The 25,910-nt window shown below is 45.3% G+C and overlaps 1 protein-coding gene across 1 annotated transcript; it reads left to right on the forward strand.

The window, feature by feature from the left end:
* Nucleotides 1–14,799: 14,799 nt before the first annotated feature.
* Nucleotides 14,800–16,972, forward strand: TMSB4X (thymosin beta 4 X-linked). Its single transcript, XM_055564247.1, has 3 exons — nucleotides 14,800–14,956; nucleotides 15,996–16,109; nucleotides 16,531–16,972. The coding sequence occupies exons 2-3, from the start codon at nucleotides 16,010–16,012 to the stop codon at nucleotides 16,563–16,565; spliced, it is 135 nt and encodes a 44-aa protein (XP_055420222.1). The 5' UTR covers nucleotides 14,800–14,956; nucleotides 15,996–16,009; the 3' UTR covers nucleotides 16,566–16,972.
* Nucleotides 16,973–25,910: the final 8,938 nt, after the last annotated feature.

Here is a 25,910-nt window from a genome sequence, read left to right on the forward strand (position 1 = left end):
CCCAGATCACAGCCTCTCACATCACTCTGCAGAAGTGCTCTCAAGAGGTAAGGGAGGAGCCAGGAAATATAGGAGTTTATGCAAAAATGCCAAGTCGTCAGCACGTTAAAAGATTACTGATAAAGAAAACCAGACATCTCTAGTTAATGAATGTGGTGCTTTCCTAAGTATGAGAAGATGAAGAGTCTGGGCTCACTGAAATCATCCCTTCGATGCGCACCTCAGGGCCAGTATCCTGCTTGTCTCAAGCCTGAATCCCCTCAGTTGCACAGCTTGGGGCGGGTGCAGGGGCTTCGGGCTTGATGCTCGAAACTTCTTTTGTTTACTGATACAGGCTCCTGATGAACAGAGACCGATAAAAGATCAGAAATCTGCGTTGAGCCAGGCCACAGGGGAGAGGGGAAGACGACTGGATCTTTACCTGCCTTGGAAGAGAAACTCTCTGGATTCATCATCTTCCTACTTTCAGGGTTCGACTCTGCCCCGGAAGCATTCAGCAAACCTTATTCCCTCAGGGCTGATAGGTGTCTGTGTCCCAGAGATACAAACAGAAAAAACCTAGGCCCGCCCCAAGAAAACAGGCCTGACAGGGAGCAAGCAGACAGATGGCAACAAGGGGAGCAATCGTAACAACAGAAGATTTTCCCGAGGCAGGGGGTGTGGGGAAACTGTCTTCTGCTTCAGGAAGTCAAAGCTTCATCCAGGAGGGGGCCATTTAAAGCCAAGTCTCTCAAATGGCCGAGAGGCAAGGAACTTTCTAGGGCCACAGAAATATGTTGTATCTCCAGCACCTGGGATGATGGAGACACTGGCACACATGGTCATCCACATCCACGGACGGAAACTTAAAACGAATGTGCTTTATTTGATGTAAATTCACTGTCCATCGAGTCGATTAGGAAGAGAAGTCTGCAAGGGCAGGCGCCCTGAGGTAGTGTGAGCATGCTGCCTGGCGCATGGTGGCCTCTCCAAGCCGTTCTCTGCCCCACGAGAGCTGGAAGGCGCCGAGGGGTGAGAGGACAGAAACTTTCTGTGTCCCCAGGAGCCGGCTCTCCCTGGCTGCCCGTTCTCAATCCTGCTTTTGTGTGGCCACCAGAAGCCGGGGCTGGGGCCAGCCTCTGCGGGAGGAGGAGCCTCGGCTCAATGCACAGATCCCTCCGGGCCTTAGGCAGTGCAGGGAAGTCTTTTGGCTCATTTGTCTTGACACACAGGAGCTGTGGATCTGATCGCGGGCATGATTGGTGGACCAGCTCCAAGCCTTGCAGGCCTGTTTGTGCTGTTGGTGGCTCCCATCTGCTGGGCTGTCTGCAGCCTCCTCTGGGCTGCTGCCCCTGATGTCAGAGTTCTCTTTCCCGCTCCTCTCCTTCCCCTCCCCCTCCCTCCTCTTTCAGAGGACCCGGTGGGGCAGGGCTGGCAGGAGGCCCTGGGGGAGAACTGAGAGGCCTGAGACTTACTAAAGGCTCTGTGTGTGTGTGTGTGTGTGTGTGTGTGTGTGTGTCTGTCAGTCAGTCTGTCAGTCTGCCTGCCTGTGTTTGGGTGGATCTGGGTGGACAGACAGCTCTTCAGCTGTCTGGTGGACAGGTCTAAGTGTCCCCTCTCAGGGTATGATTGCCAGATCAACTCTCTGATGCCCCATTAAACTGGACTTTCAGATACACGAGGAATCACCTTTAAATTTAAATGTCTCGAAAACTGCATGAGATAACTTAGAGTCCAAAAGCTATCTGTTATTTATCTGAAAGTCCAGTCTTGGAACACCCTGCTTTTTTAACCCACTAAATGGAGCATCCGTGCTGGGGTGTGGTGGGAAACAGTGGGGAAAAGGAGAAGATGGGTTTCCTTTAAGGCTACACAGGACATGGTCTTCACCAGGGTGTCAGAATCCTGTCAGTATCGGCAGTGATCATGGCAACTGTACGGCAGGTGTGGGCAGCTTCTCTGCTGGGCTTCCATGGAGGTGAACATCCTGCCGGGAAAGCCACAGTTGGCTGATGTCAGAAGTAAAGAGCTGTGAAGATGCTCCATTCTGTCTCCCACCCTGTACCTCCTCCTCTGTGCCACCCTTTTTCGTCTCCCAGGCCCTGAAGCCCACAAGGTCACCAAATGGGAGTCACTGGGGATTGTGGGCATGGATGAGAGGCAGAGAAGGAAGGTTCGATGCCGCCTGCACCAGCCTCACCTGTTTTCCCAGGCTCTCCCCTCATCCACTACCCACGTGGAGCCCGCCCTGGTTAGAACTCCCACGGCCACACTTCATTGGCACTTAACCCTTGAGGCAGGCACAGGAGAAGTCAGTGGAAAGTTACTTGCACATAAACGGACAGACGGATGATGAAACCCCAGGAAACCACGGCTCCTCCCCTGCGGGGGCACTGGGCTGGAGGCCAACTTGCTAGGCTTGGGATCTGCTTGTGGGCTCGCTACACACCCAGAGACCTTGGGCAAGTCTCTGGGTATCTGTCCCATTCCTTCCCTTCTAAGTGGGATGCTGGCTGCCCTGTCACACACTTGCTGGGCTGTCAGGAGGGCAGGAATGAGTGAGCAGATGTAGAAATAATAGCAGCAGCTAAACACGAAGCCTCTGCACCCGTGTAAGCTTTTATCATGGGCCAGCCTGGCCCCTGGGGCCTCCACTTAGAGAAACCCAACACGTGGATAACAGACACGCACATACACCATTACATGAATCCAGGGGCGGAATGTCCTGAAAATATAGTTCAGTCCACCGAACTGAAATGTGGTGCTCACACCTTACAAGGGAACCTCCAATATAGAACTGCTCTCCAGAAGGATGGCTCTGAACTGCACCTGCGCAGGGCTGGATAACTCAACTGTACTTGAGTTGCCTTCTAGAATGGAAGTCCGCTGGGGACCTGTCTACAGCCAGTTTGATTTTGGATTGTAAGAGCCATGGTTTGGAGAAAACTGTCCTCCTGCCCCTTTAAGAACTCAAGTTCCTTCAAGTGCAGCTAAGCAGGAAGTGCCCCTACACCTTCCTGATGGCCTGTTTCACTTCCTTTCAAAGGTGTTTTCTTACTAAAGAAACCCCAAGTCCAAGGTCACATTTGATTTTTTTCAAATGCATACTCAGCTCCCATTTGTGTTTTATGAAGTTTTGGGGGGCAGGAAAGGGTACAAATAATATATATAGCTCTTTATATTTTTCAGTAGGCTTTATTTTTGAGAGCAGTTTTAGGTTCACAGAGAAACTGGGTGAAAGGCATGGAGATTTCCCATATACCCCCTGCCCTAACACACAGTAATACATAGTGTCCCCCACCATCCCCATAAAGAATATTTTTAAAATCTATAAAAGATGAAAGGAAAACATAAAATGATTTAAAATATTTTAAAATAGAAAGGTATAGTATATGCTTCTGGGAAAAATGTAAATAATAGAGGATTGTCCATTTTCCTTCCCCAGAGGTAACCTCTATTCACGGTTCTTAAAACTCCCTTTTGGCAATTGTCTCAATACATCTCACTTTTTTATTGCACGGAGGAGATCATACACTATTTCTGAGGTTCTCTTTTATTCATGTAAGTATATTTTGGACATTCTTTCAGGGCATTGTGAATAAATCTGCCCCAATCTTTTTCTAACAGCCGCATCATTTTCCATTGGGTATTCTATCCTGTATTTAAGTGATCTAATTAATATACACTTAGGTTGATTGCAGGTTTTCCTCTTAGTAACAGTGCTATGGGGAAAAGGTTATTAATATATATGTATATGGATGTAGATCTCTCTCTCTGCATGTGTCCAAATACAGCCATTGAAAATAATTTTAACAGTGGAATCGCTAGATCACATTAGAAATGCTGGGAAAGCCATTGGTACCTCTGAAAAGTTGAATTTATACTTCCCACCAGGGCCTGGGAGAACTGCTTCCCACTCTCCTTCCTTTGCATTCTGACCAACCTCAGGTCAGGAGGTTTACCCCACCTTCTCACTTTGCCAGTCTGAAAGGGACACACGAGGGTTCCTTATTTGATTTGCATCTGAAAGCTTCCTATGGAGGGGGCAGGGATCTCCTCACATCAATTCTGGCTCAGTGAAAGGGGCTTCAAGACCAGACTGTGGAACCAGATGAGCCGTTTGCCAAACTCCACAGCTTCAGTTTTTCCATCTGTGAAATGAGCATCCTAAGACCAAGTTCTTGGGGTTATTAAGAGGATCCAACAGAGAGTATTTAGAACTACAAATGTTAGTGTGTTCCCATCAAAGCAAAACAGACAACAAAATACACCCCAAAATACAAAGCTGATGTCAATTGACCTAGTCAAAACAACTTTTGCAGTATCTGAGGCCTCACCTTCTCCTTACTTGCTGCCCCTGTTTGAGGGAGGAAAATGCAAATCAGACACTGAAAAAGAAAACTGAAACTGTCGCATTAAATGGTTGGTTTCCCTCACCAAGCATCCTTGGGCATGTTACATCTCTGGGCCTCAGTTTCTTCCACTGTAAGATGGATGTTTTGGGTGTTTGCTCTGCCTACCCAGCCAGGTCATTAGGGGAATGCTGGAACACGTGGGACAGTCCTCTGGGGATGAGCCTTGTATTGTTACTCTCAGCCACGAGTCCCCCCAGAGGCTCAGTCCACGTCCCCCAGCAGGGCAGGTGGACAGCAGGCTCCCCTCAACTAACATGATTCTCAAACACCTATTCAATGCCAGGCTAGTCGAAGGCCCTCTGAGACTCTAAACACTGCATAGGGCACTGATGGAAGGGAGTCCTTCAACTTTCTGGTCTGCCTTTTGAGATCAAATTATATCCTATGAGGTTCAACAAGCAGCCCCCATTACCCCATACCCTAGCATCTAATAAGAAAAGACCTTCATGAGTCTACTTCATGAAAATATATTTGCCATGTTTTATCTTTTTAAATGTTCTCCTTTGGAAATGGCACACATTTTGAATACTGCGGTACTGCTCAAGTGACAGCCAAGTTACCTGTAAGCGGGGATGGTGCGAACACAGTTTCTCCAGATCCTTCAATGTATAGAATCTCAGCTGGGTTTGTGTGTGGTGGGGAGAGTAATTCACCTGCTTGGAGGATACAGTTAATCCCACCATGAGTGATTGGTATGGTCTGAACGTGTCCTCTCCAAAATTCTTGTGTTGAAATACTATCCCTCAATGTGATGGTATCAAGAGGTGAGGCCTTCATGAATGTTATTAGTGCCCTTATAACAGAGGACCCCCCCCCATACACACACACACAGAGCTCCCTAGCCTTTTTGCCACTTAAGGCTACAATGAGAACTCTGTGGCCCTGAAGAGGGCCTTCACCCAATGATGCTGGCACTCTGATCTCAACATCCAGCCTGCAGAACTGTAGGATGTAAATTTCTGTTGTTTGTAATCCACCAAGTCTGTGGTATTACTTGGCTAAGAGTTCTTTTCGAGGACCGCTAAAAGAGCCACACCATGTAAGGAACAGAGATACAATCAAAAGCACGTCTCATAGCATAATGGCTTCTCCATGGAGGAATCTGGCAGAGAACACCTTAGTCAAGTGATCAACATTAACATCCCCAACAATGGAACAAACCAGTACCACGTGCCTCCTGATGGGAGACACTGAAAAGGCCACAGCATCCCTTGTGTAGTATTCCTGCCAAAAAGGCAAAGCCCCAATCTAATCACGAGGAAACATCAGGCAAACCTAATTCATGGGAAATTCCACAAAACAACTGGCTTGTCATCTTCAAAAATATTCGTGTCATGGAACACCAAGAGAGACTGAGGAAGTTCTAAATTAAAATACACTAATGGGACATCACAACTAAATGTGATACATGCTCCTGGATTGAAACCTGGATCAGAAAAAAAATGTTATAAGGATTGTCTCGGGCTAATTGATAGAAAGTGAATTAGGTGTGTAGCTAAGATAACAGTGTTGGAGCAATGTGAAATTTCCTAGTACTGATAATTGTCCAGTGGCTATGCTGGAGAAGGTCCTTGCTCTTAGTAAATGCACACCAATTATTTGGGGGTAAAAAGTGTCATATTTGCAAAGGGTTTAGGAGATAGATGACAGATAAAGAGTGAGAGAGTTAGAGAATGATAAAGCAAAATATTACCAATTGGTGAATCTGGATGATGAGTAAACAGGAACTCTTCATTGTTTCTTCATTGTGTTTTTGCAGCTTTTCTGTACGTCACCTTATTATCATAAACAAGTGGGACTGGTCCAAGGGGCCCATCAGGAATAATAAAGACACCCCAAACACTTGGGAAATGCCAAAAGTTTCGAGGTTCCCTCCCGGGAACCAGGGACCAAGGCCAGCTACATTCTTTCATATGCAAAACCAGATCAAGTATTTTAGCTAAAAAAGTAAGGCATTTCTGCAAACATAGCCATAGAGTACAAAATAGAAAACTCAGACATTAAAATACCTCCTCCTGGCCCAAACTAAAATTATGTCCCTGTCTGGATGTAGACAGAAAAAGAGACTGAAGTCCAAATGTACGCTTACTCTCTGTGCCAAGGCCCATAAATAGTAAAAAAAAGAGTGGGGGGAGAACATGTGTATAAGTATGTTGGGTGAGCCACTTTCATGAATGAGGAATTCCCCATGGACTATACAATCCGTGGAATTCTCCAGGCCAGAATATTGGAGTGAGTAGCCTTTCCCTTCTCCAGGGGATCTTCCCAACCCAGGGATCGAACCCAGGTCTCCCACATTGCAGGTGGATTCTTTACCAGCTGAGCCACAGGGGAAGTGCCATCCTACAGTTAGTTATATTAATAATACTGCCCATAGATGACTGTGTTTCACAAGTGACTGAATTTGGCTCCTTGTCATCCTAGATCTCAAATCTTTCTCCTGAAGTATGCATTGTCTGAGCTCTAGACACCTAAAACCATGCCTAGAGGACTGGGGCCTACAGTTTCAAGTCAGGAGTTAGTTTGTGGTCTTGGCTCAGCTAACCAGCTGAATACCCTTGGGCAGGTCACAAAAACTCTCTGTGCTGAGTTTCATCCTCTGGGAAAGATTGATTCCAGCACCTCATTCCTTTATCTGCATAAGGGTGCTTGAAGGATAAAATGACGCCAAAACGAGAAAATGCATTGATAAAGTGTAGAAACATCAGATAAATGTGAGTTGTATTACATAAGAATTACCGCAGCCCAGAATGTAAGGTGACACCTGTAAGCTGTTAGCCAGTCGTGTTAGTTTAATTTTTTTCCCAACTGTTGTCCAATATGCTGGTTCCCCTGAGCTAGTGCCTAAACCTTTTTAGGTAATCTGTTCTCGACTGTGGAATTTAGGCCATGCAGACAGCATGCAGGGGAAGGAGTAGATTAAATTTCCACAGCAGAGTTCTTCAGTGGTTTATCTGATATGTGTGTGCATGCGCGCTAAGTCTCTTCAGTCGTGTGTGACTCTTTGTGACTCCATGGACTGTAGCCCGCCAGGATCCTCAGTCCATGGTATTCTCCAGGCAAGAATACCAGAGTGGGTAGCCATGCCCTTCTCCAGAGGATCTTCTGGACTCAGGAATGGAAGCTGGGTCTCCTGCATTGTAAGCGGATTCTTAACCGTCTGAGCCACCAGGGAAGCCCAGATATATTGGTAGCCATCTCTTCCTTTCTGTCTCAGAAACTCTGCTGGGGACTTTCTCTAATTCAAGAGACATCTCTTTTAGATAGACTCGGGTCCACAGACATTCAAGTGATCTCTGGAGAGAATCCATGAACTTAGACAAAAATCACATCTTTATTTGCATCAACCTCTAACCGAGTGTTAGCATTTCCTTCAAGGGTAGGTGGAGGCACATCTCTTAGCTTCAACAACAGACATTTTTTTTAATGTTTATTTATTTGGCTGTGGCGGGTCTTAGTTGTGGTATGTGGGATCTAGTTCCCTGACCAAGGATTGAACTCAGGCCTCCTGTACTGGAAGCATGGAGTGTTAGCCCCCAGACCACCAGGGAAGTCCAACAAAAGACATTTATTTCTCACAGTTTGGGAGGCTGGGGAGTCCACAGTCAAGGTGCTGGCAAATTCAGTGTCTGGTGAGAGCCCGCTTCCTGGCTTATAGACACCTGCCTTCGTTCAAACATTCTGTCCGTAACAGCAAGGAACCCGTTATCAGCAGTTCCTGAGATTGTGGCAACAACAGAAATCACAGGTATTTTTATACATGTCCACGTTCGCAGATTATCTACACACTCATCTCCAGTTTGAATTATGCTGGGTATGTGACCTCCTCCTAAATTGTGTTATTTAATGCAGAAAGAAGCATGTGTATCACTACATCACAATGCTTACAACCCTTGCACTAACTGTATAGAAATGGAACTGCTTTCATTCGTGGTCCCAGCTTTTTTGTTTTCTGCATTTATATAATTCTGAGAGTCTAGAGGTTTCCTTAGTTCGCCCTGGCACAAAAAGAGTTAAGAACCCCTGAAGCTTACTCCACCCTGACTCCCCTCCCATTTCCTCAGAACCAGACGCTGGGGAGTGAGGAAATGGGACTAGATTCACTTTTCTTCTTTTTTTTTTTTTTCATTTTAAAACTTGAGTTACAATTCACATAATATTAACCATTTAAAAGTGAACAATTCAGTGGCATTTAGCACATTCGCAGCCTGGTGCAATCACTGCCTCTAATTAGTTCCCAAACATTTTCATCACCCTAAAAGGAAACCTTGGACCTCTTAAGTCACCACACCCTTTTCCTCCTTCCCCATTTCCTTGGCAACCTCTAATCTCCTTTCTCTTTCCATAGAGTTGTCTCTTCTGGATGGTTCACATAAATGGAATCATATAATACATGGTCTTCTGTATCTGGCTTCTTAGCAGGTTTTTAGGGGCCTTCCATGTGGCAGCATGCATCAGTGCTCCATTCCTTTTTATGGCTAAATAATATTCCACCATATGGCTAGACCACATTTTATTTATCCATTCATCCACTGAGGGACATTTGGACTGTTCCCACTTTTTGGCAATTGGAATAGTGCTGCTGTGAACCAGTGTACAAGTATTTGAGTACATGCTTTCAGTTCTTTGGGGCACTGTTATCAGCAATTGAACAGGGATTCAATTCTAAAAGTAGAATTACTGGGTCGTATGAACATTAACTATTTACCTCTGTGAAGAATATGATTAACTTTTAAATATTTAGTTAAATCTATTGCTAAAGTGAGATTTGGTCATTGTGGTGTCTGGGAATTCCAATTGTCCATATCATCTTGACCCTCTCAGACAGTTCATTCCTGTCTAAAAATGGCATGGCATAAAGCTGGAACTCAGTTCTCTCTTTCCTGGTGCTTTCATTTGCTCCATGTGTTGCCTTTGGGTGAAAAGATGACATCCTCCTCCTCATCTTCTTGCTTTGATGGAAATGATGCCTATGAGGTTCTTTCCCTGGGAAGGCTCCAGGGAGACTTGGGGAAGTGTGGGTGGAGATGCTGGGAAAGGCTTGTTCCTTCATTGGCCTTGGTATGTGCCAGTCAGTTCTGATGCGCAAGTAGGCCGATCACTGCAGGCATCCCTCGAACAGGAAAAATAACATGGAAGAAAAGAAGGGAAGAGAGCTGGCATATGCATCAGGCATAGCTCCTTGAAAAAAGGCAGTGACTACCCCAGGCTACCACCTCCAAGTGCAACTTTGAAGCTTAGCAGAGGAGGGAGAGGCTGAACCATCTCATGTATACACTCAAACCTTTCCACACCTGGGCAGCTGAGTGGTCAAGATGAGAGAGGGCAATCCAGGCAGATGAGTCAGTGGACCCTAGGAAAAGCCAGGGGCATTGGGAGCACAGAGGGAATGAGAACGAGAGGGGTAGGACTGGCTTCATAACTTGGGGACACAGTGCAGAATGAAAACATGGGGCCCTTGGTTCAAAATTATTAAGACTTTCAAGATGGCGGTGGCAGAGCGTTAAGCGAAGCACAGTGCCTCTGTGAGTGTGGGGCCTCGTGCAACAGCACACATCACAGGCCCCAAAGATCCAACCTAGGGGAGGAGCAATGGTCAGTCATCCAAGAAGCCTGATTAGGGCCCATGTGAGGTGTCCCCCCAAATTTGGGCCACCTGTCCATTGCCCACCTCAGCTTCATTTCTCTCACCGTAAAGCCATTAGCCACCTTCTGCTGATGATGTGGGAACTATATTCTATAAAAAAAGCTTTGGTGTCCTTCAAAGAAGCACATTAAAATACATGAACACTTCCTACTTGCTAATGATAATTCGACTTCACAGTGGAATAAAAAGTTTCATTTTTAACACAGAAGGCCATGGGCTGTACGTAATGCCTCCCCTTTCAATATGTTATTTGACCTACTAATTTTTTTTTAACCACCATAATATGAACAACTGGGGGGAAAAATATTAAAGTAGTGAAAAGCTGTGTGAAACTGTCAGTGTTCATGATAAAGAATCATTACCGCGACTGTGTCAGGCTGTGTCAGAGGAGGCAAAAAGCAGATTGGGTTACTGTAACAAAATCATTTGAAAATTGGAGCAGGCAAATTTTTAATTGATATGATCTATGACTATGATATGTATGCTTCAATGTTTTAGTGCTGGAAACCCTGGATGGTTTCTTGCGATGGAACAGAACTCTACCCTGAAGCGGCCTACAGAACAACGAAAGGCCTTAGGGTAGGTTTTTAGAAAAGTGTTGTGTTTCAATGAGGCAGTTTCTGAGCCAGCTAGTCTGAGTTCATACGTTGCCTCAGGCTCACTGTGTGGTTTGGAGTAAGTTATCTGATTTCTCCAAGACTCTTTCATTGGCAAAATGGGGAACCTTAGGGTGCCTCTGTCAGATGTGTGCAAGGATTTGGGGTGGTACATGGAAAGCTCCCCTGTTTATGGCGAGCCCTCAAAAGACTCTTGGCTATTATTATGGGCATGACTACTGTTGCCGTTGGTTTTGTTGTGCCAGTTCTGGTTGTTGTTTTTGTTGTTGTTATACCCTCTGGCCCCTGCCTGCTTTACAACTTTATTTCCTTTCAGTTTTTCCCATTCAATGCAATCCTGGGCAAAAATCTTTGTCCCCTGCGCATATTGGAAAATTCTCTGCCTTCTTATTGTTGCCCTTGCTGTGAGGAGGCCAAGTAACCACTTGGAGGGGATGTTGTAGAGGCGAATTCAAGCCACAGAAGGGAACTGGGCGGAATGAGATCCCCTGGAAAGTTCCCCTCGGCTCTAAGTTTCCATCAGATCAACAAAGTGGACAGGGAAGTTAGCAGCCCCCAGGCCGACCTTCTCGAGAGTGTTCTCTGACTCTCCTCTGCTCTCCTGGCAGCATCTCCTCCTTTTCAGCCCCTCGCTGGGGGCACCTTTGGTTCCCTGGCACTGAGTGCAACGTGGAGCCGCCCATGCTGGGGACTCCGGTAGAGATAGGCCTCCGTGGGATGTAGACATGGTAGACAGACCTTGAGAGATAATCTCCAGCAAATTACTTAGATTCCCTGAGCCTCAGCTTCTTCAGCAGTAAAATGGGCATATTAGTAGCCCCTGCTCAGGGTGAGAATTAAATCAGATGTTATACACAAAGGGCTTTTAACCAAGGATCCAAAATACATAGCGAGACCACTAAATATCACCTCCCTGTCATCACGGTGGGGTGGGGGTGGGGGCTCGGGCTGTGTCTTTAAGGGGATTTGGATGAACAGATGCAGCTTGCGGGGCCACAGGGGAAGGTGAATCAAGGCAGGTAGGGGCAGATGGCAGGAGGCCCAAAAGCACGGACCAAGCCACCTGGGCCTCAGAAAGCAAAGAGTTGGGAGCCCCGCTTCATCTCCATTCCTTTTCCTCTTCTCTGGTCAGTGCTGTACGCAAAATCACTTAAAAATAATAGGATGAATTTTCCTGAACTCAACAGACCTCAAGGCCTGTTTCTCCAGCTTTGGAAATAGCTCCAAATCTGTGTCCGGCCCACCCCGGAAAGCAACATGAAACACAGCGTGCCCTGACACCGCTTCCTGGTTCCACTGGGCACGGACTTGGAGCTGGCCACCTTCCAGGGCAGGCTCTCTCTCGACACAGTCTGCACGGGGTCTGTGGCCCCCAGGATGAGGAAGGCAGGGCTGGGGCCGGGTGCGCTGTCTCCTCAGCTTTTGCTGGAGAGTGGCCGAGCACACCCTGCTTGCTGTTCTTTGGTCCCTCCAAACCGCGAGCCTTTTCTTGGGCTTGAGACCTCCCACCTCAAGTGGTGGCCCAGCACATGCTAACCCAGTTATGGACGGCAGCCTCTAGGAGGCAGGAATGACTCCCTGACGTCTAAAACATCAATACTGAAAGGACTGAAGTGAAGAAAGCATGGTGGCCTGAGTCACAGGGGCAGAGTGGAGTTGAGTCAGGCACAAGGGCCTTCTGCACTGAAGCCAGTTAGTCCCAGGTCGTCCTTCACCATTAACTGAGCAACTACTACATAACCAGGCATTGTGGGAAACAAGACAGCTTGCCCCACACTCTTCCTGCTGGGTCTCAGGTGCAGACTTGGGGTCTGGGGCTGAAGAATTTTCTCAGCATGTACCACAGAGTTGCTACTGGCTGAGTTTTCACAGCCCTGGATATCTAAGCCTCAGTTTCCCCACCTGTAAATCTCTCCTCATGGAAAGGCCCTGGGCAGGAAAGGTGAAAACACATGTAAAGCCCCTACTACAATGCCTGCCTGGAATTATTTTTTATTGGCTGAAAAATTAGCAAAAGATCTCACGAAAATCTCAGTCAACTGGTCCTTTATAAGACAAAGAACTAATATAAAATGTGCAGTCAATTCCAAACACTAAGCATTTTTTTTCCTCAACCTTCCATCCTAAATAATAATAATACAAAGCAAAACAATAGCAATAGTGTCACACACTGTCTGAAGCATTTTGGTCTCCCAGCAACCCTGCGAGTTTAAGGACTGACCAAGCCCATTTTGCAGACGAGAAAACACCGAAAAATTCATTCACAGGCCAGGGTCACACAACTCTGAGGAATATTCCTTGAGTTCACATTTGCTTCCATCTGCCTCCTGCTGCCCCCTCCATTCTTTCTAGCACCCCAGGCAAGTCAGGACGTCAGGGCCAACACTCAGGCCTCTCTTCCTTTTAGAGAGCCGCCTCCCCCACTTTCCCTTCCTTTCTATCGGTATCTAAACAGACAAGCAGCAGGAAAGCTGCCATTACCTAACTGGAAAAATGCTCCAGGCTTCTGCAGACTTCTACTCCTGCATTGCCTCGGCAAGGCCTATCCCTCTCTGAGGAAAAGGTCTCAGGGAGGAGCGGGGAGCCTTAGTGGCGTCCCCTTGTGATCCGGAGACTGAGGAGGAAAGAAGTGATTTTTGACAGCGGCTGGGTGAGGGGAACTGGACTCTCCAGACCCCAGAGAAATGGTGTTGGCACGAAGCAGCTGCCGCTGAAAAGGGCCCCAAATCCACCCTGAGTTTCCACGATGAAGTGGACTCACCGACCAGTCAACTAGGGGAAGGTCAGAGGGACGTGGAACCAGAGAGGTGACATCCTGTGCCTGCCTGAAGGCTCAGTGCCCCCAGTTCGGGAGCAGAATGGCTGCCCGCCAGCAGAGCAGGAACTGGGGAACCAGACGGTCACCTGCTCCCCACCACGAAGAAGGAAGTCTAGTGGACGAAGAAATGGGGAAGTCGGAGGTGCTCCTGCTGTTAAGAGTCTATACAACAATTGATTTTAATCCCCAGTGAGACAAAAGCCTCTGCCATAAATGAGATTAGCAAGAGGTTTCTAGAAACATTTTCTGAGGGAGAAGGAGTAGGGGAGCATTGCACTGCCAACTGCTTTATCTGAAAACCTTCGCAACCTGGCTTTTTTCCCCTTCACCGGCCTCGGGCAGCCCCACCCCCATGGTATTTGTAACTTGTTTCAGCCGCAAGGGGCGGGGGTCCCTCGTGTTCACAGAGGTGCCATTTTGAAAACTGCTCCACTCTACCTCGAGCTCCCATGTTTCCGGATGTAACTCAGATACGCACTTTAAAATGGAATCCTGCTCAAATGGAATCCTGCTCAAAACAGTCCCTTTGAAATACAGAGTTCGCCTTTTCAATTTAATATTCAGGTTTTAGACATAATGGGACCGCAGCCTTTGGCCTTGTACCAGGGCCTCCTTAGCAATCACTTTTATAATTTAGGGAAATAAGTAAAGGAACTTCCCCCTTGTCCGGCAGCAAGTCAGTAGCAGAGCTTGAACTTGAGACTTAATTTTTCTAAGAGGGAGGCGACGTACTCAATAAATCCCTGAAAAATTAACCACCAACTAGCAAATATTCCGGTTATTTGGTTTGGATGCCCATCACAATTACAGCATTGAAAAAAAAAATAGGCGTGTTTCAGTGAGAAATTTTTCTTTTAAAAAATCACTTAAGGGTGCTTTACTTCCCAGTCAAGTCTAGGAGAATGCTAGCGAGGAGACAAAGAGGGCTAGGGTGGGGCATAGGGCTTCCACTGGTCTGAAAGCTGAGTCACAAGAATCGCAGCCCTGCAAGTGGGCGAGGCCGCGGGGCGAGGCATACTGCACCCCGGCTGGGGGATGTCTGCCACGGACAAAGGCAGTTCCACAGTAAAGGAATGCCTGTCCCGCTAGGTACCACCCAGGCCCTTAGTTATCACGCTCGGATCCCCAAGGGCCGGTTTTCACGGCCGCTGCAAAAATCCACGCATCTAGAACCGACATAAAGGGGAGGGGGATGCGTTACGAAAGAAGTGCGGCGGGGATGGGACGCTTTACGCGCTTTATTTTGCCGCCCTCGTCGTGGCTTGGTGCATGGGTGGACGCGGAGCCCCCCCCAAACGCCATGCAGGCCCCGGACGCCGTTCCGGAGACGAAACCCGGCGCAAAGGAGTTAAGCGGGCGGGCGGGTGACGTCACCTCATTTGCATAGGAGCGCGCATATAGCTGCGCCCGCCGCGCCCCGCTCGGCACTCGGCGGCGGCCACAGCGCAGATTCGACTTCACTCGCTCGCAGTTCGCTCCGGTGAGCCCCGGGGCCCTCTACCTCCTGCCCTCCGCTCCCCTTCCCGCCCCGCGCTCACCCCCTCGCCGCCCGCAACCCAGCGCGAGGGGTCGTCCTGGGAAAATGCTGCTCCTGGGGAGCATGGGGAATGCTAGACCGTTCAGATGGGTAATGGGGTCGGGAATTCGGTGATTTTTAAATATGTTTTAAAACTGGCTTTTTGCTATTGCCGTTTGGAAGAGAACAGTTTTTTCTCTTTCCTACTCTCAAAGGCATTCTGCGTAGTCTCTTAGGCGTTGATGAATCAGGAATAGAAAGATCCTTTGTTCCAACTCACACCCACCCAAGCCCGGAGCTTCAGACTCACAGTTAATTTCTTTCGCCTCCGGTGGCTTCGTGGGCTGTATGTGTTAGGTTTAGGGCTGCGGGGCTATATTATGAAATCTTGAAAACGTCCTTCTTGCAGGGGGACGTGTGCAGAGCTGCCGAATTGCTCCTAAATGGAGATCCTAATCGATACAGCTTTGTGTGCGGCTGGCTGCATTGTTGGCGAGAGGGAGGAAGCGGGGAGGGCGGTGGTCGGTGGCGCCCGGCCGCAGCTGCCGCCTTTGTGAGAAGAAAAGAAAGCCGCATGGCTCGCGTCTTTGGGGAAGAGGCCAAGTATAGAAAAAAAGAAATATTTTGTGCAGCCTTGGCTTCATTTTCAGAAATCTTACTCGATTTTCTTCCCCTTAAACTTGAAATGACTTCACTTTTATGTTGAAACGCCGCCATTAATCGGCGGTGATTAATTTCACGCTTGCGAGAGATTCCGCCTCCTAACGTGGGTGGTCTTCCCAATTTGGCCCCTCGCGTTTTGAAATCCTAAAGACAGCGGGAAAGCGCTCTTCTTTTTTTTTTCCCCCTGTAGAAAGAGGAAGATGTTTAGCCTTGAATGAAAGTGGTAGGAGTTAAAAGTGCGTCTTCAGGCAGGAGACAGGAAGGCAGAACGCGTTTTCTGAGCCCAGACAGACGAGGGGGTAGGTGGCTCACCCTCAACCTCTTGGCTTTGTACCTGCAGCGCCCTCTGCAACCATGTCTGACAAACCCGATATGGCTGAGATTGAGAAGTTCGATAAGTCGAAATTGAAGAAAACGGAAACGCAAGAGAAAAATCCACTGCCTTCGAAAGAAAGTAAGCCACCCCCCTTCTTTCGAAAACGCTGAGCGGGAGTGGCCGGGTGGGTAGGAGAGGATGGGAGGGGCTGGGAGAAGAATTGGGGTGGGGGCAGGGAGTGTGGGAGGAGCCAACAGCTTTTTGATTCTGGTGGCTTGCAAAGGTTAATTTAAAACTGCAGCCAACAAACAATGGGGTTTAATAATTTAATGCAATGTTTAATATTCCATATTAATAGGCAGATGCTGGTAGCCTTTTATCTGTACAAATGTTCTGTTTTGTATAAGCATTTCATGATGGAATGCCTATTGGTACTTGATAGAATTTGTATGATAAGGAGAGATGTTTTTCAAAAGAAAGGACTGTAATCCTATGTTACTCTATACTGAATTCGCATCTTCACCCGCTCCATCTTTTTTCTTTTTCTTTCCCGTCACAGCGATTGAACAGGAGAAGCAAGCAGGCGAGTCGTAATGAAGTGTGCGCCGCCAGTATGCACTGTACATTCCACAAGCATTGCCTTCTTATTTTACTTCTTTTAGCTGTTTAACTTTGTAAGATGCAAAGAGGTTGGATCGAGTTTAAATGACTGTGCTACCCCTTTTCACATCAAAGAATGGAGAACTACTGACAACGTAGGCCGCGCCTGCCTCTCCCATCTGCCTGTGTGGCTGGCAGGGAAGGAAAAGAACTTGCATGTTGGTGAAGGAGGAAGCTGGGTGGGACGACAGTGAAATCTAGAGTAAAAAGCTGGTCCAAGGTGTTCTGCGGGCTGTAAAATGCAGTTTAATCAGAGTGCCATCTTTTTTTGTTGTTCAAATGATTTTAATTATTGGAATGCACAATTTTTTTAATATGCAAATAAAAAGTTTTAAAACCTGGCTGGTGTGACGCTTTGGTCTCTGAAAGGAGTGGCTTACTCAGATGAAATCTTGGTAAAAGGGTCCAAAATGGGTGACCTGGGGAGTGATAGATGACAAACATCTAGCAATTTGGGTAAAAGACCAAAATGGGTTTCATCCAGGTATGTGAAATACTTCGTCTACACTGGGTAATTGGGAAATGGTTCATTTTCTTAGGCTGATTGAATTCCTGGTATCCGGAGTTGAGTGAAAACTGATAAAAATATTTGCAGTCCTTTACTTTTAAAGGGTTTGTTAAGCCTACATTGAACCTCTCATCTGATCAAGAAACTGAAGGTGGTATAATTCACAGCACACTACTTAAGGTGTCAAACTTGGCATATTTAGCCAGTTACCAGTCTTGTCATATACGGAAAAACGACATTTTATTTAACAGCTGCTTTATAAAGGGTTGAAGACGTGCTTCTTTCTTTGTCTAATGGGTGATTCCAATTCGAATTTAATATAAGTGCATTTAGGATTAATAAATACGACTTAAAATTCTCAATCTAGATAATGAAAGAAAATCTTCAAATTTAAAGGACAGCAGCTGGGCAAGGATGAAATTGTGCTGTGTAAGTCCAATAGGATTTAATGGGCTCACCCTCCGGAGCTTTACCTTTTTTGAGTCCTTGATAACTTCTCAATTACTTGAATACCTATATTAATCCATGGGTAAAAAAACTCCCAAGTCCTTGTTCAAGAGGCATATAAGGTGCAGAAAGGGAAATAAGATAGCAGGGTTTTAAAGGAGAAGGGATGTCTTAAACGTCAACGGATTCCTCCTTTATATAAGGAAGTGCGCAAATATTTTTTAAAATACGAATTTTAAGTGGAAACAGCATTTAATGATAATTGATTTAATAGTTCAGCAAAGCTGAGATTCACAATGCAAATGTCCAAGACATAAACTATACCCCCACCAAAAAAAAAACTGACAGGAAAATACACATTTTTAAGGAGAGGGGCTGGAGGGCACATTGTTGATGATTAAATTGGTTGATTTCGTTTCCTTTTGCTCAACACTTATTTTGAGAAAGGCACAGGAAACCATTTACCTGTGGTTTATAGACAACCAGATCATCACCAAGAAGCCTTTATTTGCTTCACAAGGGCAGGGATAGGTGCAAAATCGGCGGCTGCAAAACCTGGAGGGCTTCGCCCTGCTGGATAGATCAAGAACCAAGCAGCGAGCACAAAAGTCCGGGAGCCTTCTCAAGATGGAGTCCGCCCCCTCCTCCCCAGCCCTGCGTGTTCTCTTCCTGCCTGTAAGGAAGGGTGTGGGCAAAATGAAAATGTCCAAGGAACAAAGATAAAACCAAGCTCAGGTGTTTACTGACTGCATTTTTCAAACAATGCCAAGATGAAATCAGATGGTAAGAAATGCACACAACTCCAGTCTTCCTCAGTTTTAAAATAAAAATGAGCATTTAAGGGGAAACGGGTGAGTCATGAAATCAAGTGATGGGAGAGAAGACCTTTCTCTCCCGGGACAACAAAGCTCAAAGGTAGCCAGAAAAAAAAAAAAAAGTAAAATGAGAAATCTGGTAAGGATTGAATTTTGCCTGCTTGGTGTGTGGGATGGCGAAATCCAAAAGCTTCTGCATGTATCTATCACATTGTACACTTGCTGCTGTACATGGAGGTGGGGGTGGGGGAGAGACGCTGCTTTTGTTTTGTTTTGTTTTTGCTGGGAAACGGAGAATTCTCTTCCCAAGAGAGGATCTTTGCAGAGGGTTGGGGTATTTATGAATCAGTTTGGGGATTTATACCCTCACTATTGCGTTTGGAGTGGACCGTGCTTTTCACAAAGGGGACCTGAGGGTCACCGTTAGAATGACGGTGAGAGTCTTAGACCCTCTCCCCGCCAAACCCCCAGAAACAATACAAGCCAAGGGAGCTTATGTAAAAGTTGAAGGTTGCACCGTCCAGTCTGGGCTGGGACTTCTGTAAACTTTGAATTGAGCAGGAAGAATAAAGCAAAAATAGAGGAAGTAAGAGGCTCACAGACAGAGGCTTGGGACAGAGTCTTATTCATTTCTAAATCTTACAAATGCCTCAACCATCACAGCCACCCTTTTCAGTCTTCAACGGATACAGTTTTCAGGCTACTTCAATCTTTCAGGAGAACAGCATAGTCTTGGGGCTGATGTTGGAGGATTGTATATATGGGGGAGCTGGGGGGGATGTGTGCAAACTTACCAAACGTGGAGCTCCCTCCGCCCCCAGGGCCTCTTCCATGCCTGATAATCATTGCATCCTCCTCACGGGCCTTGTGAATTAAACAGCGTCTCCTTGAAATGTACCGGGAAGATTTATTTCCCTAAAGAAGAGTCTTTAACTCCTCAAGACACCAAAATAATTTTCTATCCTTTCTAAAAATGTATGGGGCCAATTTTGTGCTTGCTTGAAAAAACAGTGCATTTTGCAAACAACATTATGGCCAAAAAATAAAAATCTTGATCTCCTTTTAGTTCAATCATGTAAATTGAAAACATTGTTTCATAGCTTGAAAAGCGCTTCACGCTTATTTACGCTGGTAGCATTCACTGGCCTGGCAAGAGAATAAGATAATTACCCTCCCCAGTCCCTCACCCCAATTTCTCACTTTTTAGAGCGGCTTACACACCAATCTAAGAGAATGAAATACACCAGTTTGAAGTTCAACTATATTTTATTTGCATGTAAAGAGAAGGGATTGAATTACAAATTGAAGATACAGATGTTCCATGAAGTAAGCTAAGAATAAAATATGTCTGTGACCTCTATTTACCTGGCTTATTTTGATCTTGGATACGTGTATGTTTTTTCATCCCTCTAGTCACACACTCATGCTGGTACCAGCCCAGCTCTTTTGTGAGCAGGGTCCATGTAGTCTGTGTTCCCATTTGTGTATTTTTTCTTCTATGTCCAATAGCGTGCCTTGTGTAGTGGTGGACAAATGCTAGGGCTTCAGCAAACCCTTTTCCTCTATTAACTGATGGCGATCTCATTTAACATGTTTTTGAACATACTTTTGAGTATATGAATAGCATGCTCAAAACATAATTTTAATATATATATTTTAATATATATGCAATTTTATATACAATAATAGGTATACAATTAAAAAAAAATATATATATATAGTCTTGCCTGGAAAATTCCATGAATGGGGGAGCCTGGAGTGCTATAGTCCATAGGGTTGCAGAGAGTCGAACACAACTGAGCTACTGAACATATATATACACACATATATATATATGTTTGCTTAGTCGCTCAGTCATGTCCAACTCCTTGCTATCTCATGGGCCATAATCTACCAGGCTCCTCTGGCCACGGGATTCTCCAGGCAAGAATACGGAGTGGGTTGCCATTTCCTATTCCAATATATATGTATATGTATATGGTAGTGGTGGTTTAGTAGCTAAGTCATGTACAACTCTTTGCAGCCCCATGGACTGCAGCTCGCGAGGCTCCTCTGTCCATGGGATTTTCCAGGCAAGAATACTAGAATGGGTTGCCATTTCCTTCTCCAGAGGATATTCCTGACCCAGGGATCGGACCCATGTCTCCATGTCTCCTGTCTTACAGGAGGATTCTTTACCTCTGGGCCACAAGGGAAGCCCTGTGTGTGTGTGTGTGTGAGTGTGTGTGTGTGTGTGTCTGTAAAGTTAAGTTGTTAGTCGCTACATTGTGTCCAACTCTGCAAACCCATGGACTGGGGCCTGCTAGGCTCCTCTGTCCATGGAATTCTCCAGGCAATAATACTGGAATGGGTTGCTATTTCCTTCTCCAGGGGATCTTCCTGACCCAGGGATTGTACTCCAGTCTCCTGCGCTGCAGGCAGATTCTTTACTGTCTGAGCCACCAAGGACACTACATATATTAATGTCTCCTTATTAATCAAGGAGACTATACAGGGACATTCTTCTCAATACTTATTGCTAATACACACCTAAATATAATGAAAGTAAATTCACAGGTAATGTGGAATCTCCATTCATGAAATTTAATACTTCTTTTACAAATATATTTAAAGAGCTTTGAATGCTAATTTGCCACCATCTGTTGTGAGCTGGTTTTCAATCAGTGCTTGTAACCAACTCCATAATATTAAGCCAGGGCACTGGATCATTCATTCACTCCACCCATGTTTATTGCTTGCCCAGTACATGCCAGGCATTTTATTTGCCACAGAGATTGTCATAAATAAAATGTAGCCTCTGCCCTTGTGTGTCTTCCCTTAGTTCAAGATATCCTTTTTATCTCAACCTGAGTAAAAAATGCTAAGAAAGTATTCTTCTCCATTTTTAGGGTGAATGTCGAACCCAAAGGCTTTGTATTTTTAAGTGTGTATGAAGATCTATTCTCTGCTTTGGTGTGGACTTTTCCCCAAATGTCTGTATAATGACTCCATTGAAATCCCTCCGAAAGCTCAAGGGTGAGTGATATTTGATGGAAACCACCTGATTCTTTGCATCACAATCAAATATTTTTCAGCATAGAAAGATTAGGCATAGTAACTCTTGCCTCTCATCTGACAGTCTTTTATGAGAAATGCCCAAGATTTAGGAATGGACTGGCTGGATGTTATTTTAAAATCAGTTCAACGATTTTATTATTTAGATGCTGAATTTCCAGAGGAAGACTTCTCTCTTTTTTTTAACTTTATTTTATTGAAGTATAGTTGATTTACAATGCTGTGTTACTTTGAGATGTACAGCAAACACACACACACATATATCTTTTTTTTTTCAGATTCTTTTCCCTCATAGGTTATTACAAAATAGTGAGTATAATTCCCTGTGCTATACAGTAAGTCTTTATTGGTTATCTATTTTATATATACTACTATGTGTATTTGTTAATGCCAAGCTCCTAATTTATCCCTTCCCTTCCCCTCAGCTTTCTCCTTTGGAAACCATAAGTTTGTTTTCTATGTATGTCCAGAGAAACACTTCTTATTGCTAAATTCTTACCCTTCCTCTGTCAACCTTCTTTCTCCAATTTGACCAAGACTGACAGGGGCAAAAACAATGATCGTTCAAATTTTGAAATCCCTCAGATGGTATAGCAAAATGGCGACCACATGAGGATATCTTTAAGCCTAGCACCTGGCTGATGGACAGCTGGGTCACTTCCATTTAGTAGGACCCCAGAACTTTGAGCCTCAACAGAGAGGGACAAGTTATGTTCATAATCTATTCAAAGCAGTTGAAGCTATTCTTGTCCCATTATTGTCAAACCACAGGAAATTATGCTTTTCTTCATCACCACACTGAATTTTGTAAGTGGCTGATACCTTTGGCTATGCATAGACTTTGTCATAGAGTTTTCCTAATCTAAGAACAAAAATATTTCATGAGGTTAAATATATACACTATATATACATAATATCATACACATATCGATGTCATCCTGTTATTGCGACCTGAAGTCATGGCTTGCATGAAGGGTAGGAAAAAAAAAGTTGTTCTGCAAACATATATTGAGCACTTCCTGTGTACCCAGCTCTTTCCTAGCTGCTGGGGATAGGAATCTGAATCCGAGCTGGGCCTGATGGGAGAGGCAGACCTGTGTACGTGAAAAGCCACATAGAGCGTGAGCCATAGATCGGTTCATTTACCCAACAATTTCACCGAGCTCCATGTTTGCCACGTAATACTTGGGTTGGGAGATACATGACAGCAGATGGTTAAGGGCCTGTCTGCTTCACTAAGGAGTTTTATAAACTCCTCTTTGGCAACTGGGGCTTTTCAGAAGTAAAATCACTTAGCCCACGTGAGGTAGTTTCTAGATTCTTCCTGTTTAAAATGAAGCTATATGGAGGATAGGGCAAAGAACGGACTGCCCATGCTTGCCATCAACAAAGCCAATTGTCATTAACAATTATTAATTGACATTAACCAAGCATGAGAAGGTAATACATCAGACTTTTATTGGTGTTTCTTAGTCTACATTTCAACAACACAGGCAGTCACATCTCCATACTAGAAACTCATTTCATGTTATTTGCTTCCAATTTTTATACTGGTGTGGACAGAGGTTAATATATTTGAAATATTTAAAATTATATTTACTTATTTATTTATTTCTGGTGGGCTCTGTATGGTTTGCAGTGCCTTATTCTAGGGTTTGCACACTAAAAGCTGGTCTTCAATCACGTATGACTCTCTCTGTGTCTTCTCCTCTTTTAAGGACACTCACTTGTCATTGGGGCTAAGGCCCACCCAGGCAATCCAGGATGGTCTCATTTCAAAATCCTTAAATCTGTAAAAGCTCCTTTTCCAAATAAGTCAACATTCATGAGTTCCAGGGATTTGACATGGGTAGAGCTGTTGGACAGAGGGGCGAGGCACCATCTAACCCACCAGGAATCATGACCCATAGATCCAGTTACACCTCGATGATTGAAGTAGTAAACTGGTGATCAGCTCTGTGGGCAGAGACAAATATTTTACTGAACAAATGGGTTTGTGGGAGGAGAGAGGATAATTGCAGTTTTTTGGGTTTTTTTGCATCCATCAGAAAGTTATTCCATGATATAAGAAGTCATAAGGAAAAACTTCTAGGAGCTGTGAATCAGCAGGAACCAAGGGGAATGGAGTGGAAGGAAAATCAAAGGCTTGGGATTGGTTGTAGATTTACTGTAATGACAGAGATGGGGAGCCCAGGTGGCCATAGGAAAAAACAATGGTGCTGCTGCAGTAATTGGAAATGTGCACAAGGCAAGTGCAGAATACCACGTGGGAAACAAACATTAATGACCTGGACTTCCTTGGCGGCTCAGTGGTAAAGAATTTGCCTGCCAGTGCAGGAGTTGCAGGTTCAATCCCTGGGTCAGGAAGATCCCCTGGAGGAGGAAATGGCAACCCACTCCAGTATTCTTGCCTGGGAAATCCCATGGACAGAGGAACCTGGCGGGCTATGGTCCATGGGGTCCCAGAGTCAAACACGACTGAGCGACTGAGCATGCACGCCCACAGCATGACAATAAATGACACTGCTTAATTAGGAAAGAAAATAAAGCTACTTCTCATTGATGTCCAAATAGCGTTTTCCTTTTTTTTTAATCCAAATGGCCAAGTAGACAAGATCTGTCCTCCGTCATCCTGGAAAATTTCATCTCTAGTCCACCTATCACTTTTTGGGTGGTGATTCTAGCGTCTCCCCTGGTCCTGAATTCTCCTGCTTCTCTTCACATATCTTTTTCTCTGGCTCTGCTTCACCTGCCCCTTAGGTATTGGTTTGTGCACAGAGCTAACCTTGACCTTATAGTCTTCCTCATCTATGCTCTTCCTTTCCCCATGGCTTCGCCTAGTAAGTTTCCTTAACCTGATGACTTTATGACTCCTTTGAACTCCATCTGGCTCTCTCTCAGGCTTCATTGCTTAAAGTCATCCTGTCTACAAAACTTGTCCTCCCAACTTGGTAAATGGCATCATTGTCGTTCAAGACACTTGAAAAAACGCCTGTATCTTGTGACTCGCCACTCACGTCCATCATTCACCAGCACTGGGAATTTAATGCAAACACTGGTCTACAAGCCTCCAGCTGTGTCCCTGAGTTCAAATTTTTCTTTCTGTCAAGTTCTCTCTTCCCTATTTGCCCCATCCTCATCCCAGTCATTTTCCAAGGCCCAGTTCCTTTCACATCCTCCAAGGAGTCTCCTTAGACCTTAGCTCAGATTGATTCTGCCCTTCCCCAAGGATGCCTGCTGCATTCTACTGGTACTCTCTATGAAGACTTTAGAATCTACACCTCACTGGAATAGGGTGATGACCTAAATCTCGGTTTCCCTTTCCAGATTGGAGGCTCCTGGGCTGGGGAGGAACAGAAGAGATCCTCGCGTGGAGCTCTGTGGAGTATATGCTTGAGAAATGTGAGTTGAACTGCTTTCTATTGAATTTACACACAACATATAGGAATCTTGCCAATAAAAGGTGAAAGATATAGTTAGTTTTCCCCACCCCTGGGGTCGGAAATTCATGTGTTTACAGGTGCCCAGCAGGTCACATAAATAACCAGAGAGGTCAAGCTCTGTAGAGAGAAATGAAGCAGCCCTTTCAGCTGCATAAGGAAACATGGACCCAGTGTTGCCAATTCTGATTTTTCAAGAGAAGGCAGAAATAGAGAACTTTAAATGTGCAGTCCCCCAGGTTTTAATTATTGGCAACTAAGTAGAGACACTTTAACCTTTTGTTGTAAAATTGAAAAAAGTAAAGAAAACTACAAAAAGAACACACAAACCTATAGTTTAATGTGTTATAAGGCAGATATCCAGCTCTTATAATGGAAACTCAGGTCGAGAAATAGAACTTGGTCACCCATCCCGGGAGCCCCACCTGAGTTCTGTTCCAGTCTCAACACCTCCATATGAACCCCTCCTCTGCATTTATACTAATAATCTGCTTTCATTTTCTTATGGTTTTATCATTTGTATGTGCACCCTGAGGTGCTATACTCTAATACAAATTTAGTTATTTTTGAAAATTTGTGTCTTTTCATCTACATCTTCCACCAACCCTTCCTTTACCTTACAAATTTTCTGTTGAAGTACCTAGGGTATTTGGAGAAGGAAATGGCAACCCACTCCAGTGTTCTTGCCTGGAGAATCCCACGGACAAAGGAGCCTGGTAGGCTACAGTCCATGGGATCACAAGAGTCGGGCACGACTTAGTGACTAAACCACCACCACCACCACCACCTGGGGTGCTGGACTTGTAAAGTTTCCCACAGTCTGGATTGTGCTGATGTTTACTGAGTGGTGCAGCTCATGATGTGATTTGCACTTCCTGTACTTTGGCATCAAGATCCAGAACTCATGTTCATTAATTGAAGCACTATTTTCAATTGTGAACATCATCTGTTGGCAGCAGCTTACCTCTGCGTCCTCTCCCTTGCTCTCTCTCCTTATTTGTTTCTCTCTCTACTT

This window comes from Bubalus kerabau, chromosome X (genome assembly GCF_029407905.1).
Source record: "Bubalus kerabau isolate K-KA32 ecotype Philippines breed swamp buffalo chromosome X, PCC_UOA_SB_1v2, whole genome shotgun sequence".
Classification (NCBI taxonomy): domain Eukaryota; kingdom Metazoa; phylum Chordata; class Mammalia; order Artiodactyla; family Bovidae; genus Bubalus; species Bubalus kerabau.